Below are 20,485 nucleotides of genomic sequence, written 5' to 3' on the forward strand. Positions count from 1 at the left end.
ACATCTATTATTTTGACTGTGTTCTGGCCCTTGGCTATGAATCATTTGGCACAAATTTTTTTAGCACATTTTATTTTGTTGGTCTCACTGACAGAAAACATATTACAAGCTACATTAGCCACTGTGATTCAGTGTTTTTCTATTTAATTTATACTCACTACTATACTCTAAGCTAAAATATTATATTAATGCCCTAGCAGTTGGATCTGGTATGGAAGTTTTCTTGCTAATGCCATCTGGAATACCACAGCAATCAAATCTTTTATCAGACAAATATGTCTTTAAAAGCTAGGTAAGTCCCAGAGACTTCAGTGTCTTCCATGATAGCAATTCCACAATCTCTTGTTACAACTTTTTTTTTTAACTGTTTAATCCTTTTAGTTACAAAATTATTTCTAACAAAAAATCTTTCTTTTTCCTGTTGTAAGTTATACTTGTTACTTTTTATAATAGAATTGTACAAAATAGAAGAGATCTAGCTTGTCCCTTCCCTGGAAGAGGGCAAGACTGTTGTGTACAGAATATTGTATCTAGTTTTATGTGACTTAAGCAGGTTTTCACTATTTCCTAAGGAGACTCTTTTACAGTCAAATATCAGTTTTAGGATTTTTTTTCTTAAATTTCAGATTAAATTTGTCTTTACTTAATTTCATATCCTACTTCTGGTTGGGCAATCCCTCTGCTTTATAACCTCTGGTACTGAAACTGAATGGACTGCAATAGAGAAGAATAGTGCTGAATAGTGCAGCAGTAAATCAATCTTGCTCCAAAGGTTTAATTCTTAATTATAAAATCCTAGTGCCATCATTACTGGACTGCCAGTGCATTAATTAGAATGTATAATAGTAATGAGTATAAATTAGAAATAATCACAGTGCCTAACACACCTTGGCAAATATTTTCTGTCTTTGAGATCAATAAAATAAGTTTACAGACTTAATTCTGTGTTGTTGTTTTGTTTACAGGATAGGCCATAGGGCTGACCTCAGAGGTTTCTTTAAATACATACACACAAATAAAAATGTATTTCCTAATTCCCACTGGAGGAGTGCCTCTTCTTATGCTGGCTACCAATCACTGGTCACCCTTTCCAACTTATTCTGGGCTCAGCTATGCTGGGAACCAAGGCCCCGTTCCCCAAACACAAATAAACACCAGGTTTCCCTTACAGAGGGAAACAGCTCTTTACCTAGGAGATGTCTTTTCCTTTTGCTGCACACAAACCTTCTCCAGCTTGTTTCTCACCTTTTCTCTCTCCTCTCTCCCATTTGGAAGAGGTTTTTAAAGGTTATACGCTGCCCTTAATTGGACTCAGGTGTCTATAATTAACCTAAGGTAATCTCTTTTCAGTTCATAGGAAAAAAGGCTTTAACATTCTATGACTGATTTATCTGTCTTCAGTCACCTTTTCAGAACTGACTGGTCTGATTTTGTCACAATAGATACACATGTATTAAAGCAAAACATTAATTTCCAGGCTTCCCAAAGATTAGAAGTTGCTTATATGTTTTAAATCTTTTTTCAACCTTCTTTTAAAGCAGATTTGAAACAGTCATTGGTTTTGTCTACACAGATTCAACTCCAGTTCAACCAAGTATTGCCTGAGAATTTCCCTACATCTTTAAAAATAATTTAAAAAAGCTTAATTACAGCAGTCTTTGCAGGATTTATAATCTCTTCACAGCGTTATGAAACAGTAATAATCCTTTATTGGAAACTATGTCTTTGAAGAATTAACACTTATTACATCATAAAATTACTGCTTATTGAAGCATACATTCAATGAACCAGATTCTCCTCTCTATAGCACTTTTGCAGAGATGTGACTTCACTGAAATCAAAGGAGTTTATAAAAGTATAAAAATGGTGTATGGGATGGAGAATATGTCCCTATATTTATGTAAATATTGCTTCATACATGCTAAAAATTCTCCAGCCAGAACATTCCTGATAATGGGATTATAAACCCAGCCTGGTTTGCATATATACACTTCAGTAAAGGCCTGCTGTTTTCACCCAATGTTTTTTAGCTGAGCTGATTGAAGCAAAAAAAGGTGAAGTGACTTGCCGAAGGTCACACAATAAGTGATCAGTTCAGGCTGGATTTGAACCGAAGATTTTCTAGATACCAGCTTTTTACTGTAACCACTAAAGCATCACTTCCTCATGAGAATATGCAGTACTATATAATATTTCTGCAGATTAGCAGAAACAGTAACACGGGCTTGGTTCAGCTTTAATTACAGTTCAAGTTGGTTCAACCATTCAGCACATTTCTCTTATATGAAATTTTAATGAACTTTTCTTTCCTTTCTTGATTGTCTTCGGGAGAAAAAAATTTAATGGTCTACCTGTTTGTAGCAACAGTAAGACATAACAAGAACTTCCTACTGTGTAACTGCACTAATCAGCAGACCTCAAACCCTAATTATGCAAGTTTTAGAGCATTAAGGTTCATATCCAATAGTTAAATTAAAATGAATTAAGGACAAACCTTTCCATTTAACATGCTTCAAGGGTGTATGCATCAGAATTATTTGGTAAAATAAAAATAAACTAGCTTCCCTGATCACACAGCGAAATATGCAGATGGTAATGCAGCTACATCTCCATTTCAGCAGAAAGGTACTGTGTAGTTCAGCATTAGCAAACAGTGTTTTTGTTTTCTTCACTGGAAAATGCACCTAGTGATTGGCAGGCTAGTTCTGCATGAATACATACTTCTTCCCTTGAAAATCTGACATTTGTCCTTTGCTATGGAGGATAAAATGATAGGATTAACCAAAACTTCATGCAGTCTGATGTAATATGTAGACTTCACCACAGGAAAAAGAAGCAGGTGAACATGAAAAATACTGAGCAGCAATGGGGGTTTCACAAACCAGGGTAAACTTCCAAAGTAAAATAAACAAATAAATAATATTATTAATAATTAGAATCACATTTTCAAATGTCTCTTGCTGTGATTCTAGACGATAAATTTAAAAATTATATTATTCTACGATGATGACAAGAAAAACTTATGAACCTTTAAAAGCATTTACAAATAGAGGCAAATCCTTTTCCTATTAACTTGATTAATGCGGCAGCAACGTGTATGTCACTAGAAGATTAATGTTTCAAACTAAGGAAAAAGGCTTAGGTCACATCATAGGGTTAAGTAGTGTTTAAAAAAAAAAGTCAACCAAAACCAAATCTTGCTCCAAACCCCGTATCCACTGCATTCTTCTCAAGGAGTATATACAATGGTGTTCATATATATCTACATTACAAGGTGAAGTTCAGTAAGATCTTTCACATTTTTTTTAGGCACAGGTCTACTGAACAAAACTAATCCGGGGAAAAAAAATAGAAAAATGTTGGCCTGTAAGCATCTGCAATTTATATATAACAATATAGTTTCAGAGTTCTCCTTCTTTCTTGCATGTTGTTGAATAACTAGCTTAAGATTTGGATATGGGCATAATCAGAAGATATGTATAGTTTGAGTATACTGATCACTGAGTTTCACATGATTAAAACTCAGTTATTTTGTATGACTTGCACAAAAAAATAAGCATGCTTTGCAGCTTTGATTTGCATTTTATGTTTTGGGTAGTATCCAAACCTGAAAATGTAAAGCTAGACTCAAGGGGTGGGATACCTGCATGAAGTGAAAGTTACAGAAAAGGGGAAGCTAAATGGAGTTTTGCAGTTTCTTTGTCAAAATTTTGAATGTATATTTAAACCAAACCCTTAAAAGATTCCTTTTATGTCAGATTTTATATGCATGCTTGTAATGATGATGAGTGTGCATGTTCTTATTTGCTTTTGTGCATGTTCTTATTTAGATATAGTGACAGTAATTAAATGGTAGGAACATCATGGTTATACTTTTTGATACATCTGATTGCCAAATATACATATAACCAGAAGTTTAACTATATGATAGAATTAATTCTTTGATGTAGTAAAGTGGCTATTAAAGAGCTAATTGAGTGACTCAGAATATTATGGGCTGGATACCTGTTTCACTTTTTGACCTTACTTCCTGTTTGTGGGTGGGGGTTTTATCACCATTTTTGAGTATGTTGTTCCAACAATAAAGCAGCATTTTCTTAAGCTAACAGCAGCTATAAGTGGATGGTGTTATTTTACCATGTGTGGGTCCCTGTACAAAATCTAGTTTCATATTCAATACATTTCACTGTAATTACACAAAATTTTTCTGACGTGTACCTAGTACAATATCCTAGAACCAGTAGGTTAATAATATGGATTATTACTCTCAAATTACATTTTAACTGTAGTGTGACTAAAATGTATTTATAGTTATTGTATAAAAGTAAACAAGCAAACAGTGTAAAGTACACATAGGTTGGTTGGTTGTGCATACAGGTATTTTATTGCAATTTTGCCAGAAGAGTTGTGTGTATTTTATACCACCCCCCACTTCAATGTTTTCTCGTTTTTGAGCATGCTTTTTAGTGTCCTTTGTAGTGTAGATCCATTTATTTTATTTGTTTATTTTATTTCATGGATAGCCCTAGAGTCAGGGATAAAATTACTTTAAGAGGAAAAGGCTTGAGAGTCACAAGTAAGCAGGGGAAACTAGAACATCCACAGCAAAAAAAACAAAACGTTGTTGTGATGTGGGATGGATGAACATATATAAAACCATATTTATTCTGCTGATATTTTATCAGTCCTGTTATCAGCAAAAAAATGGAAAGACTGCATTAGAAATTCAAGTAATTCAGTTTGGCCTTGATCAGTAAGATTGGGGAGCTATTTTCAAACTAGATTTATCTTAGAAAGGCTTTGCTATTTTAGGTTATTTATTTCACCCTCAGATACATTTTAGCAGGCACATATGATGTGTGATTTTTTATGTGTCTGCTGGCCTAGTGAAAACGCAGTCTGCAATTTCTTTGACCATATCAAATTATAGTGAGCAATGTTGTATTAACTGAGTGTGCAGCTTAAAAACTTTGAGAGCTTAACTTTAAAAATAATGGAATTCTCTTATGTCAGGAGACTGAAACTACAAATAGTGACTCAAACACATAGATACTTCCAATGAGTTTCACAGTTAATGGAATGTCAATGGGACTCTATGCACGAGAAACTATACATATATGCTATATATGTTTCTAGTAGTATTGGGCTTTGAAATAGGTGTGGATTTCAAATCTCATTAATGATGGTAAATAGCTTCCCTCACCCTCCCCAAGCTTTTAACTGGAAATTTAAGATTAAATAATGTATGCCAAATAATAGCATTATCTACATGTATAGATTGATTTTAATCACCCTGAACTCAAATTCTTTTCTGTGAGAGTAACATACCTCACTAAAGTATGATTGCTATTTGACAGGTCTAACCTATTACTGATATGTGCAATAATATGATGCTTAAAACCTTTTAAAGTCACAATGTTATCATAATTATGTAACAATGTTTTTTCACAATTTTCAACTCATCAAGTTTCCAGATTTCTGTCACTCTTTCTTGCATATTAAAGAAAGCTAAATGGTAAGTGAAGCATATGTAAATGTACAGTACTCTATATTATTACCTTGCCCCAGGCAACTTCAGCATCCAAATTAGTAGGCATTCCCTCCACCGCGGATCTCTTTGTAAATTCTGCATCTGTCACTGCCAGCCACTCTGTCAGAGCATTCATTTCCTTTCGTAGCTTCCGGGACAATTTCAAACATTTCTCTAACTCTTGTTTTTTTTCTGTCACCTGCAGAAGAAAAAATATGTGGATTTTAACTGTTTAGTCAAACTAGTTTGTACTTTCCTGCTGGCTTGTATTTTTGTATGCATGTCTGCCTTGTACTTTGTATGTTTACAATATATGATATATCTTTCTTATTCCTCTCAATATTTGTAGTTACGGTTAATGTACTGCTTATCATATCAATTTGTCTAAGATTCTTCTATACTGATAAAATCACATAATTTAATTTTGAAATTTTATACAAATTAAGTTTGAACTAGCTCACCTCCAGAATGGGGAATAACTAAAAGCTATTCCCCTCCCATTTGAAGACATATGTGTCATGTTAAATCATAGAATCATAGAATATCAGGGTTGGAAGGGACCCCAGGAGGTCATCTAGTCCAACCCCCTGCTCAAAGCAGGACCAATCCCCAATGAAAACACCCCAGCCAGGGCTTTGTCAAGCCTGACCTTAAAAACCTCTAAGGATGGAGATTCCACCACCTCCCTCGGTAACGCATTCCAGTGCTTCACCACCCTCCTAGTGAAAAAGTTTTTCCTAATATCCAACCTAAATGGCAACAGCTGAGTTAGAAGTCTTTCCTTATGACTCAGAAGTGGAGCCAAAACCCCTTTTCGGAAACTATGATTAATTTTCCCATGGATAGTTAAGCACACTAATGCTGAGCCCAACAACTTACTTTGTGCAGCAACATTGCATCTGAGGGAATTAGTATTGTACTCTAATCACTCTCTGAGGTGTGTATAGTAAATAAGATATGGGACCACACATTGAAGAAGGAAGATAAAACAAAACATTGAAAAGCTGCTCACTAAGCACCATCCATTCTATATACTAACAGAGGCAGAGGTCTTACATAAAAGCACTATATGATAATGTAATTAAAAGTTGTATCTTAATGCTTAATGCCTCACCTCCACCTCAGCTGGCTTCCTTCCACTTCCATCCGTACTACAAAGAAACCCATCAATTCCTTCCCACTACTCCAAGGTGTGGAGGCCTGCCATCTTCTGTACCCTTCTACTAGCCCATCTGCATGCCTATATAAAGAATCCCTTTCCTCTCCTTCACCTATTGCCCCTTTACACTAGCCTGACCTGATCTCACCCACTTAAGGATTCATTCTGGGACAAACCTGGCTACTGAAAATAAATACTGAATGACAGGATTAATAACATCCCTAAATATGAACAACCTCATCAATGGAGAAAACAGTTTGAAAAATAAAGAGGTAATTTAATTTATGCTCCTTACACATACTTAAATTAGTTTGTCATGCTTTTCTATCACCATTAATTTTAAGAACAATCTTGAACTCTCATGAAGTCAAAAATTGAGAATTAAAAGAGTCTGTTTTCCCCAAGTTGAAAGAGAAGTGATCAAAGAAGGATATCTTAGAACTCAGTTGTAGGTCACTAATGTTTAATGAAAATAAGTGATCTCTCTGCCAACCAGTCACTATTTAAATGAAACTGTATCCCCCTGAGTTTTATTTTTAATTGTTTTTAAATTGCACAGCCTTTTTATTGATGATCCATTAGCGAAACAAAACAGCATTATACATATTATAGGTGGAGCCTGTTAGCAACACCTTTCATTAACATTGCTTAACACTTTCCATTCTAATACCCTGTTTTCAGTTCCTTATAATTTTGCCCAATTTTACATGTTCTGGCTGAAATTTTTCATGCTTGTTCTCTGCTTCATGCTGATTATGAGTATATACATTTCAGAAAAATGTTCATTCCAGTTCCAAGAATGAAGTTTGGGGATAATAGGTAATTTTTTCCACCCATTTATTTGAAAATATTTAGTGTATGTACCTAGAGTTTGAAGCTGAAACTTGACATTTAGGAAGGGGTCAGAAATGTGACTTTTGGTGTCCCCATGAAAATTCACCCAGATATGGCCAAGTTATAAACTTGTGAAAATGGCCATTTGCACATGCTAGCTAGAGCTTTTTAAAGGCTTAATACTAAAATCTCAGAACATTCCATCTCCACTAAGCTCCAGATACCAGATACATTAAGTATGCTGTCAGCTCCAATAAAACTTCCCGCATAGCAGGCCTAGAATTAAAGCCCTGGACAGGGAGATGCTGCAGAGATGGAGCAACCCTCTGGGGCTATGGGAAGGTGTATGCACCCACAGCCAGGAGGAGACCATGAATTCTACTCTCACCTCTTCCACTGACTGCTGTGAATAATTTTGTGCACTTCACAATCCTTAATATTGAACATGCTCCTACCTTAGGAGGTAGGCAAGTGCAGTAGCATGTCCTTCCCTGGAACTGAGAGATTGCAACCTTAATTCAGCCCCTTTGTGTCTATACATTATGATATAGTCTTTAATTGCATGATCACATATTGCCTGTTCTAAAGACACCTGCCTCATTCAGTGTATGGGATGGACAGAGAATGAGGTGGAGAATTGTAAGCAGCAAAAGGAAATTCTCTTGCATTTAAGGCACTGAACTGAGGTCCAGAAAAGGTGGGTTCTATTTCAGACTCTGCCACAGACTTCCCATATGAAGATGGGCTCAGACCTAGAGGGCTGCAATGTTGCAGGGGGGATCTTAATTGTGGTATATCCTAACTACTCAGTGCTTGACTTTGCAACCACAACATTCTTTTAATGATGTTTTTTGTAATTATTCACACATAAGAATATGTTGGCACTTTCCCCCTTAGCCAGTCGTCCAATATAGACCAAATTTGCTTACTTTTAGGGAACACTGTAAAAAAAACAACCATCTAACTTTCAGGCTTTTCATGCATGTAATACTTAAGAAGTTGTTTATTTATGTAAATTAAATTTTTAAATATTGTAGAGAACTTACAGAACCATGAATATATGCTGTATTTATTTTTGAATAAATTAAAGATACACATCTATAAACACAACTTTTGCTTTTGTATGTTCTTTATATAATAGACATAAAATTCCATGATTCAGAGATCTACTGTATATGCCCAGAAGCTAATGTTATATTGATTTTCCCCTGCTTTGTTAAAAGCAATTTTAAAATCTGTATTTAAAAGAAAAAATGGGAAACACTGCCATCTTAAGGCCTTTTGTTTTATACAATAACCCCAAATAGAGTGTGTGCCATTTATACTAAAAACTGCTAATTAGCATCGTTTCTGAGATATTATTTTCTTTTTACTGAAGTGATCATTGTTACTTTTTCTGTTACTGATATTCTCTGTTACAAAACTGTACTTTTAGAGAAACTGCAATGATTTGGTAAAAAAACAAAAACAACTCTTCATAAGATGGAAAATATTTTGACATAAAACACAAAGGAACTCACTTAAGGACTCTCTTGTGGCTTTAAGCCACATTTCTGGATCGTGGTAGATTGCTGAGGAAGGACTGTACACCTGCTGTAGGTCTTGCCTGAGAGTGTGCAGTGGTTCAGGGAGGACAGGAGAACACACTCAATGGACTGCCCCTCCCAGTCCCTTTGACATGGTCCAGCCCTCTTTTATACTGACACAGTACAGAGGCAGGGCCATAACTCCACTCCTCCTTCCCTGCCAAGTGGTTTCTAGCCTTGCACAGCCATTCAGAAGTAAGGTAACCATCCCAAAGCATTATAAGTGTGTGAGACAGATATGTTTTGTGTAAACATGTGTGCGTGCACACACACACACACACACACACACACCCCACATGTGATGGTGATACACAAGTGACACATTTAACCTTCTGCACTCTCCTCACTAACGTGTCTCTATGAGGGCCATTTCTAAATTTTAAAACCATTGAGGGGTTTAAACCAGATGCCATTTAGAAAAGAAGTGTGCTAGGAAATTATCTCCTCCCTCCCCCGCATTTGCATGGAATTCTCATACCAAGCCCAAACTATACTGGCCTTAGACTCTAGACAGACAATATTCAGGCCTGAACCAGTGGTAGGTTTGAGGTCTGATATCACAAGACCCATCAGAACTAGAAATAGGAGTTTTCTTCCATTAGAAGATAGTTTCCTAGCTTTCAGCTGGGACACAGGCACTTCTTTCTAGCTCCCAAAGGTCACAAGTTATTGGACCTTAACATGATATTGCTGTGCATATTTTTAAAAAGCTGTATTTGGTAATAGATAGAAGTTTCTAAAATTTTGTTAATTATATTAGTTCTGACCATCTGAGGCCTATACAATATATGGCCCCAATTCTGAAAAGCACTTGTGCACGTATTTAAGTCCATCTCTATTTAAGATAGTACTTAAGCATACACTTAACTTTAAGAATGTGCTTAAGTAACGTCTTGTAAAGGGAATCTTCCCTGAATCAGGGCATATATAAGTATACATATAAACATAAGCATGAGACAATACATTTGGGTCCAACTCACAACGTCCACGTTTAGGCAAAATTCTCAGTTGGAGTTTGTCCAAGTAAAGATGGTACACTGGACCCAAATATTTCAATCCTGATTTTTATTTTACATGAACTATTTTTCTCTTCAAAACAAAATATTTGGCAAAATATTTAGCTTTCATTAGAATATGCAGTTGGGGGAACTGAAAAGTTGAAATGCATATGAAAATACTGTATGTCATAGCCTTGGTCGCTTTGTTTCACTAAAATTGTTAACGGTCCTTCCAGGTAAAAATAAACGCGAACTATTATGTCTATATTAACAAAAATAAACAAAGCACTTTAGGCCACTAATTGTTCTCTAACTAAACATTTCATCCTTTACCCAGTGCAAAGATACAGGTGCAGTCATTTCATGCAATCTTTTTTTTTTTTTTTTAATGCTAAATGTAGTCTTGTAATAAATGGCATGGAACTATTTAATTTAAAGAAGTTATGAGAGATAAACCCAGTGTGCATGTATTACAAAGCACATTTTAACCCCCAATCCACACTTTTTAAAATTGATCAAACATGCCTTATTGTATTAAATGTGCTGAGTAAAATATTTAATCTCAAATGACAATGTCATCCAATCTTTCTGAAGAAGGCTTTTAGCTGTCCCAGCACTCAGAAGATTGATATTTGTTAATATCTTTGTTTATTTTACCTTTCTAGCAATTTCCAAACTAAATATAGATAATTGCCTTGATACAGGTTCCCCCAATGAATTCATTCCCGAAATGAATATTAGTTCTTCCAAAAATAATATAATTCTTAAAGGTTATTGTGTGGAGGACTGTGGGGTTTGATCACCACCATGTGCTTAAAACATAGGCTGACTCTTGTAGCTAATAGGGACTCTCTTTATTAGCTATTAACTAGCTGTTAATTTAACTTAATAAATTTTAATCTGACAAAAATTATGCATTTTCTGCTACTCTGTTTATTAAAATTATATTTATGTCTGCAATAAGCAAACATTTAAATCACAACCTTCGTCCTACAGGGTGCATTCAGCCACTTAATGCACCAAATTTACTCCAGTGCTATGGTTTTAATTAAGTCCTGTGAGCTGTGTGCTCCCAGTAGGGGCAGGAAGAGGAAGAGAATAGATTCATCATGTGTTGCTGTTGAGTGCAACATTTGCATGAACTCTCTTCTAGAGAGAAATACTGCATCTCCTCCATGGAGCCTCTGGATGGGGTTGTGCTTCAACAGCAGTATAGGTGGAGTTGGGGGAGGGGGCAAAGGAGGGTGTTGCCCCCCCAAGCTACAAGCCTCAGGCAGGCAGCAGAGGAGACAGGAGACATGCTGCTCCCAGTTTGTGCCTCTGAGGCAAGGAGTCATAATGTTGTTTATAAACAGAGTGATTAACAGATAATTAAGATAACAAAGGGCTGGTCCGATGTTTTCCTAAAGTTAAATGATCTTTGCCAAGCTTGGTGAACTGCAAAAAGTAAGTATCCCAAATGATAGAAAGTAATTGTAGATTTTTCAACAATTGTTTCAATTGTTGTATTCAAGAGGTAGTAACAAAATTACTAATATGTTTCTTCGAGAAGATAACTGATTTTTTTTAGACAAAGGAAATGCAGTAGATCTAATCTTCCTGGATGTCAGTAAGGCATTTGATACAGTTCCACATGAGAAATTATTAGTTAAACTGGAGAAGATAGGGATTAATATGAGAATGGAAAGGTGGATAAGGAACTGGTTAAAGGGAAGACTATAACAGGTCATACTGAGACGTGAACTCTCAGGCTAGAGTGAGGTTACTAGTGGAGTTCCTCAGGGATCGGTCTTGGGACCAATCTTATTTAACACTTTTATTACTGACCTTGGCACAGAAAGTGGGAGTGTGCTAATATAATTTGCGGATGACACAAAGTTGGGAGGTATTACCAATACCGAGGAGGACCGGAATGCCATACAAGAAGATCTGGATGACCTTGTAAACTGGAGTAATAGAAATAGGATGAAATTTAATAGTGCAAAGTACAAGGTCACATACTTAGTGACAAACAAGAATTTTTGCTATAAGCTGGGGACTTATCAGTTGGAAGTGACAGTGGAGGAGAAAGAGCTGGGGGTATTGGTTGATCACAGGATGACTATGAGGTGTCAGTGTGATTGATCTGTGCATGGGCAACTCGTGGGAGGGACACAAAGGGGGCACCAGCGAAAAGGGGGGGCACATGACCTCCTCACTTGACTCCTCCCCACACCACCTCCAGTCTAGGGCCCCTGCTGGAGGGGGGAGAGGCTAACTGGTTACTTGGGAAGGGAAAGGCTCTGTCCTCCCACTGCCCTGGCTCTCCATGGCATGTTCAGCTGCATGTTCTTCCTGGCAGCCAGGCCCTAGGGTCACTCTCGGATGTTGCCTGGTGCAGCACAGCAGCTGCCTGGAAGAGTGCCAGGCTACCCCCCACCCAGGCTCAGCCTCTGGGGACAGAAGGTGACTCTGAGCATGCTGGAAGGGCTGGGGGGCTCTGGCTCGCTCGACCACTGTCCCCAGAAGCTGAGCCTGAGTGGGGCTGGAGGGGCAGTGTGTTGGTACCGCAGCCAGGCACTCTCCCAGTCAGCTGCTGCGCTGCACCGGGCAGAGTGCATCCCAGGCAGTATGGCTGGAAGAGGAGAGAGTGACACTGTGCAGCATGCATCCCAAGCAGTGTGGCCAGAAGAGGAGAGGCTCTGGCCCCGGCCCTTCCCTCCTGGCTCTGGGCCCGCCCCTTCCACTCCCTAGGTGCTTGGGGCACCGGCCCTGCCCCCCACCAGGCATCTGGGGAGGGGCATCTGACCCTTCCTGACCCTCATAGGCATCGCTTCTGCAGCTGTGAAAAAAGCTAATGGAGCCCTAGGATGTATCAGGCGAGGTATTTCCAGGAGAGACAGAGAAGTGTTAGTACCATTATACAATCACTGGTGAGACCGCATCTAGAGTATTGTGTGCAAATCTGGTCTCCCATGTTTAAGACAGATGAATTCAACTGGAACAGGTGCAGAGAAAGGGTGACTAGGATGATCTGAGGAATGGAAAACCTACCTTACGAGAAGAGACTCAGAGCTTGGATTGTTTAGTCTAACCAATACAAGGCTGAGGGGAGATAGGATTACTCTGTATAAATATACCTGAGGGATAAATACCAAGGAGGGAGAGGAGTTATTTAAGTTAGGGATCAGTGGACCCCAGAACAAATGGATATAAACTGGTCTTCAACAAGTTTAGGCTTGAAATTAGGCAAAGGTTTATAACTGTTAGAAGAGTGAAGTTCTGGAGCAGCCTCCCAAGGGGAGCAGTGGGGGCAAAAAACCCTAAGTGGCTTGAAGCCTGAGCTTGATAAGTTTATGGAGGGGATGGTATGACAGGACTGCCTACAAATGGCATGTGGCCCATCAGCGACTGCCTGTAGCAAAAATACCCAACAGCTGGCAACAGGACACTACCGGGGGAGGACTCTTACTACAGAGAATTCTTTCCCAGTTATCGGCCTGGTGGGTCTTGCCCACATGTTCAGGATCTAACTGATCATCATATGTGGGGTCAGGAAGGAATTTTTCCACAGGTAAGATTGGCAGAGATCCTGGGAATTTTTCACCTTCTTCTGCATCATGAGGCATGGGTCACTTGCAGGTTTAAACTAGAGGAAGTCTTTAAACCATTATTTGAGGCCTTTAGTAACTCAGTCAGAGGTTAGGGGTCTATATTACAGGAGTGGGTGGGTGAGGTTCTGTGGCCTGCCATGTGCAGAAGGTCAGAGTAGATGATCAGGATGGTCCCTTCTGACTTTAGTAAGAGTATCCGAGAAAGAATATACATTACAATTTTAAACCTAACCAGTGTCCCATAAGCGACTTGCCGCAAGATGTCAGAACATGTTTGTATTACAGCTGAGGTGGGCTGATATTTACTTAATTTTCTTTCTTGATATAGGAGATACCATGCTCCTGTCAGATAATTTCTAAGTTATTATCTGCAAAATCACTAAAGTTTTCAGTTGCCTAAGTAGCCCCTGGAATCCTAGTTAAAGTTGTGCCCTCCCCTCCCTGCCCCAATCTGAAATGGCACCCCTGTGGGCAAGCACGGAATTTGTATCTCCCTCACATGAGCAACCCCGTTGGCCTGATTGGAGCTGCCCCCCAAATACAGAAGTCAAACTACGCCTATGAACAACAGATGACATTTTCTATGGATAGGAAAGCATATTGTTAAGTCATAATCAACAGCCTTTTGGACTGGGCAGAACCCAATCAGTATTTTCTGCTCGATTAGAACCTTCTAGAAATGAATGGATGTTTAGCTGTCAGCAGTTTTCAGTGAGTTTCAGTGTGCTTAACTATTGTTGTACACTATAAGGTGGGTAGAAAGCTGGCTAGATTGTCGGGCTCAACGGGTAGTGATCAATGGCTCCATGTCTAGTTGGCAGCCGGTGTCAAGTGGAGTGCCCCAGGGGTCGGTCCTGGGGCCGGTTTTGTTCAATATCTTCATAAATGATGTGGAGGATGGTGTGGATTGCAGTCTCAGCAAATTTGCGGATGATACTAACCTGGGAGGAGTGGTAGATACGCTGGAGGGCAGGGATAGGATACAGAGGGACCTTGACAAATTGGAGGATTGGGCCAAAAGAAATCTGATGAGGTTCAATAAGGATAAGTGCAGGGTCCTGCACTTAGGACGGAAGAACCCAATGCACAGCTACAGACTAGGGACCGAATGGCTAGGCAGCAGTTCTGCGGAAAAGGACCTAGGGGTGGCAGTGGACGAGAAGCTGGATATGAGTCAGCAGTGTGCCCTTGTTGCCAAGAAGGCCAATGGCATTTTGGGATGTATAAGTAGGGGCATAGCGAGCAGATTGAGGGACGTGATCGTTCCCCTCTATTGGACATTGGTGAGGCCTCATCTGGAGTACTGTGTCCAGTTTTGTGCCCCGCACTACAAGAAGGATGTGGATAAATTTGGAGTGAGTCCAGCAAAGGGCAACAAAAATGATTAGGGGTCTGGAACACATGACTCATGAGGAGAGGCTGAGGGAACCAAGATTGTTTAGTCTGCAGAAGAGAAGAATGAGGGGGGATTTGATAGCTGCTTTCAACTACCTGAGAGGTGGTTCCAGAGAGGATGGTTCTAGACTATTCTCAGTGTTCGAAGAGGACAGGACAAGGAGTAATGGTCTCAAGTTGCAGTGGGGGAGGTTTAGGTTGGATATTAGGAAAAACTTTTTCACTAAGAGGGTGGTGAAACACTGGAATGCGCTGCCTAGGGAGGTGGTGGAATCTCCTTCCTTAGAAGTTTTTAAGGTCAGGCTTGACAAAGCCCTGTCTGGGATGATTTAATTGGGGATTGGTCCTGCTTTGAGCAGGGGGTTGGACTAGATGACCTCCTGAGGTCCCTTCCAACCCTGATATTCTATGATTCTATGATTCTATGTGCTCTGTGAACAGGTACACTGATAGAAAGTTAACAGGTTACAAAAATTTGGTTCAACAAAGGCAAAGTCTATGGAGATGGAAAAGTTTGCCTTATTAACGGTACTTGCATTTAAAAAACTATCATTGAAATTTTCAGATAAAAATAGACTGGGAAATTTCTGATAACCAAGTTTTCTTTAGCAGACCATGCAAAACTGAGAGAAGAGGAACAGATATAGTGAACATAAGAACGTCCATACTGGATCAAACCAAAGGTCCATCCAGCCCAGTATCCTGTCTACTGACAGTGGCCAATGCCAGGTGCCCCAGAGAGAGTGAACCTAACAGGTAATGATCAAGTGATCTCTCTCCTGCTATCCATCTCCACCTTCTGACAAACAGAGGCTAGGGACACCATTTCTTACCCATCCTGGCTAATAGCTATTAATGGACTTAATCTCCATGAATTTATCCAGTTCTCTTTTAAACCCTGTTATAGTTCTAGTCTTCACAACCAGGCAAGGGGTTCCACAGGTTGACTATGCGCTGAGTGAAGAAGAACTTCCTTTTATTTGTTTCAAACCTGCACCCATTTGGTGCCCCCTAGTTCTTATATTATGGGAACAAGTAAATATCTTTTCCTTATTCATTTTCTCCACGCCATTTATGATTTTATATCTATCATATCCCGCCTTAGTCTCCTCTTTTCCAAGCTGAAAAGTCCTAGCCTCTTTAATCTCTCCTCAGATGGGACCCCTTCCAAACCCCTAATCATTTTAGTTGCCCTTCTCTGAACCTTTTCTAATGCCAGTATATCTTTTTTGAGATGAGGGGACCACATCTGTACATAGTATTCAAGATGTGGGCGTACCATGGATTTATATAAGGGCAATAAGGTATTTTCCGTTTTATACTCTCTCCCTTTTTTAATGATTCCTAACATCACGTTTGCTTTTTTGACTGCCGCTGCACACCGCATGGACATCTTCAGAGAACTATCCATGATGACTCCAAGATCTTTCTCCTGATTAGTTGTAGCTAAATTAGCCCCCCATCATATTGTATGTATAGTTGGGGTGATTTTTTCCAATGTGCATTACTTTACATTTATCCACTTTAAATTTCATTTGCCATTTTGTTGCCCAATCATGTAGTTTTGTGAGATCTTTTTGAAGTTCTTCACAGTCTGCTTTGGTCTTAACTATCTTGAGCAGTTTAGTATCATCTACAAACTTTGCCACTGCACTGTTTACCCCTCTCTCCAGATCATTTATGAATAAGTTGAATAGGATTAGTCCTAGGACTGACCCTGAGGACCAACACTAGTTACCCCTCTCCATTCTGAAAATTTACCATTTATTCCTACCCTTTGTTCCCTGTCTTTTAACCAGTTCTCAATCCATGAAAAGATCTTCCCTCTAATCCCATGACAACTTAATTTACATAAGAGCCTTTGGTGAGGGCTTGTCAAAGGCTTTCAGGAAATCTAAGTACACTATGTCCACTGGATCCCCCTTGTCCACATGTTTGTTGACCCCTTCAAAGAACTCTAATAGATTAGTAAGACATGATCTCCCTTTACAGAAACCATGTTGACTTTTGCACAACAATTTATGCTCTTTTATGTGTCTGACAATTTTATTCATTACTATTGTTTCAACTAATTTGCCCGGTACTGACATTAGACTTACCGGTCTGTAATTGCCAGGATCACCTCTAGAGCCCTTCTTAAATATTGGCATTACTTTAGCTATCTTCCAGTCACTGGGTACAGTAGCTGATTTAAAGGACAGGTTACAAACCACAGTTAATAGTCCCACAATTTCACATTTGAGTTCTTTCAGAACTCTTGGGTGAATGCCATCTGGTCCCGGTGACTTGTTACTGTTAAGTTTCTCAATTAATTCCAAAACCTCCTCTAGTGACACTTCAGTCTGTGACAATTCCTCAGATTTGTCACCTACAAAAGACAGCTCAGGTTTGGGAATCTCCCTAACATCCTCAGCCATGAAGAGTGAAGCAAAAAATTCATTTAGTTTCTCTGCGATGACTTTATCGTCTTTAAGTGCTCCTTAGTGGGAGAATATTAATTAAGTCCTCATCATCATGTTGATATGAATCAAATGATCAAACTAAATACAACAACAGTGCCAGCTATTCTACAGTACCACAGCTTCCCAAAGGGCTAGTTTTCAAGGCATTGTATTTTCAGCCCTAGCCTACCAATACTGTTGATTTACTCTTGCCCAACACTAAGGAAATTTGGAAGCAGCTTCTGCAAGGAGAGAGGATCTAAGTATGAAATCCTAAATAGGTCTATAAAGGTGTATGAGGAGCAAAATAGGTATAAATTATTCCATATGCTCATGAATACAACATTCTGTGTGGTTTGCATATACAAAAATCAGTACCTATCACAGTGAAAGTAAGAATGTAAACAGGCATGCAAGGGTTCTAACTGGAGACAGTGCACAGCCACATGAGGCATGTACAGGGGAAGAGTTACCACACAAAACCCATTAATGTGTGTATAGTCACATGCAAGAAGCCAGCTGCAGTGGTATTAAAATTTCCCCATAGGGATGCTGCAACAGCAACAAGCATCTTGGTCAACTGACCTTTTCATGGTGGCCTGCAGAATGAGGCATTCTGAGACCTATGCAAATAAGAACTGGGAGATCTCTCTTTCTTATAATGTAATGCACAGAATGAAAGAACTGAAAAACCCATGATCTCATCTATAGATGTAGCCCTACCTAGAGTGCTTTTAAATTGGTGACTGGTAAATAGCCCATCGATCTAAAAAAAGTCTTTGGAAGGCAAAAAGTAAATTCAATTTTAGGAAAGAATAACCTTAAAACCTGATAAAGAAATCAATATTACATGTCTCTGAGTTTTGCATATTTTCTTGGACCTAACTGAATATTTATCTAATTGATTGTTTTTGGCTTCCTAACAAGGATTACACTTTTATAAACAGAGGTAGGATTGATTTCAGAGACTTAAAAGGAATAAACAAACAATACATGTTACCACACAATACAAAGAATGTACTTAGCTTGAAAAGCCAGAAACAGAGCCTGGTTTTGCATTGTATATCAGAGTACATACCAGAGCGCCCAATTCATTATACTGCAGCTTCAAAGCTGTAAGTCTTTCATCCAGTTCTTTGGGCTTCTCTGTCTGTTGTTTCTGAACAATCTGACGTCCAGTTTTTATCACTGTTTCCACTTCAGACTTCACCTCACTCAAGCTTTTATACAATTTCTAATCAGATCAACACAGAAGAGAGAAACACCAAAATTAATAAAATAAATGAATAAAAGCAATGCAATCTTGGGACTGAAGTGATTATGCAGAACTACTACCAATCTTGGCATTATTTGGTGCATAAGAGCGTCACCTGTGAGACTGTGAGGACCCTCAACTCCTATGGAAACTAAAGGAACTTGAGATGCCAGCTTCTAGTTATGCATAAATCACATACAGATAATGCAAAAGCATTTACAAGACTGTTAGAGCTTTATTTATTAATCAGAATTCAAAATTATATGTCCATGTCTACATTCGACTTATTCATCTAGAATGTTCTGCTATTGTTGGTTTTAACATCCCACCGGTGGCAGCCATGGTGGAAGTGCTGAGTCAAGAAGCCAGTGGCCACCAGAATTTGTAACATCATAAGACAAAGGTCTGCTCTCAGCTGGTTTAGACAATACAGCACTTAAAATAATAGCAGCTGCCCTCTACCTACTCACGTCCTCAACCACCCACAATCTAAAAGCCTAATTTGAGCAGAAATCTGACAGTTCCCATACACTAAATCCTTCGACTGATACAGCACAGATTTCCCCTTCCATTTAATTATGTTTAATATTGCTTTTAATGGCCTAAAAAGCAAAGAGATTTACTGCCTTTTAAAGAAAAAATATATTATATACCTCCATCTATCTTTTCTAATTGTTTCAAATGACTAAGCAGCAAGTGTGGACAAAACAAACATTTATTTAAGTAATGACATGCAATCAGTGTGCATAGACCATGCTTTCCCCTTACCTTTTAAAAGAATGAGGATTAAAAAAGGGATAGCACTACCTGTCTGCCCAAACCCTGATTCCCTGGATACAACAACATCTATATATATATATAACAGGGTTGCCAAATAACCTGGTATCCAAAATAACTGATCTAATATTTGGCACCCGCAGAAATTATTTTGGATAAACCTTATCCAAACAAACATCCTTAACTTTTTTCTGTTTAAATATGTAATTTAACTTTGTTTCCTTCATTTCATTTAAAATTGAATTCTGTTATGGCACTAGAAATTTATTACACTGAACTGGGAAAGAGACACTCCTCTGAAATATAGAATATCAATAAACATAAAAAAGTGAAGAATTTAAATGGCAAGGTTCTTGAAGTTTATTGTTGAGGTTCTTTTAGCTTCATTATATGCTCTCGCAATTTGTTGTGATGTGCTGAAATAACTTATTTCATATACCTTGACAGAACTTTCAAAAGAATCTAGACTGTATTTCTTTTCTTGCTGATTGAGCTTGTGTTAAGTATTTTTGTGGTTTTTTTTATTATTACCAGTGCCTCTTGTGATATTATAGTGAAACAAATTCCATGTCCAATAAGTGTAGACAGTTCAGGTAAAGATATGATGCTTTTTCTATTGCAGACCTGATAAGAGAAACTCAGCTCATCCTCTCTATAGTTTAATCTGAAGTTCATTAACAACTTGATTCTCAAAAACATATTAATATAATTTTACATATATATAAAATGGGGATATATATCTATATCCCCATTCTTTCCCAAGGATCCTCATGTGACTTGCAAGATAAATACATACTTCATCACTGAAATGCAGCCAACTTTGTATACAGGGCACAGCAAGGAAGATAGCTGTTGTGCAGCTCATGCTGATCCACCAGCAGAGGTAAAAATTATAAGCAAGGACATTAGGACAAAAC

At 38.4% G+C, this 20,485-nt stretch overlaps 1 protein-coding gene across 1 annotated transcript in view; it reads right to left on the reverse strand.

The window, feature by feature from the left end:
* The window catches only part of DMD (dystrophin), a 1,498,644-nt gene that overhangs the window by 1,107,063 nt on the left and 371,096 nt on the right, over positions 1 to 20,485 (reverse strand). The window contains exons 28-29 of the mRNA XM_077807212.1: positions 18,615 to 18,770; positions 5,559 to 5,729 (exon numbers count right to left, since the gene is read on the reverse strand). Coding sequence (XP_077663338.1) covers positions 5,559 to 5,729; positions 18,615 to 18,770 — 327 coding nt within the window. The remainder of the gene's footprint in view (positions 1 to 5,558; positions 5,730 to 18,614; positions 18,771 to 20,485) is intronic.

This window comes from Eretmochelys imbricata, chromosome 1 (assembly GCF_965152235.1).
Source record: "Eretmochelys imbricata isolate rEreImb1 chromosome 1, rEreImb1.hap1, whole genome shotgun sequence".
Taxonomy (NCBI): domain Eukaryota; kingdom Metazoa; phylum Chordata; order Testudines; family Cheloniidae; genus Eretmochelys; species Eretmochelys imbricata.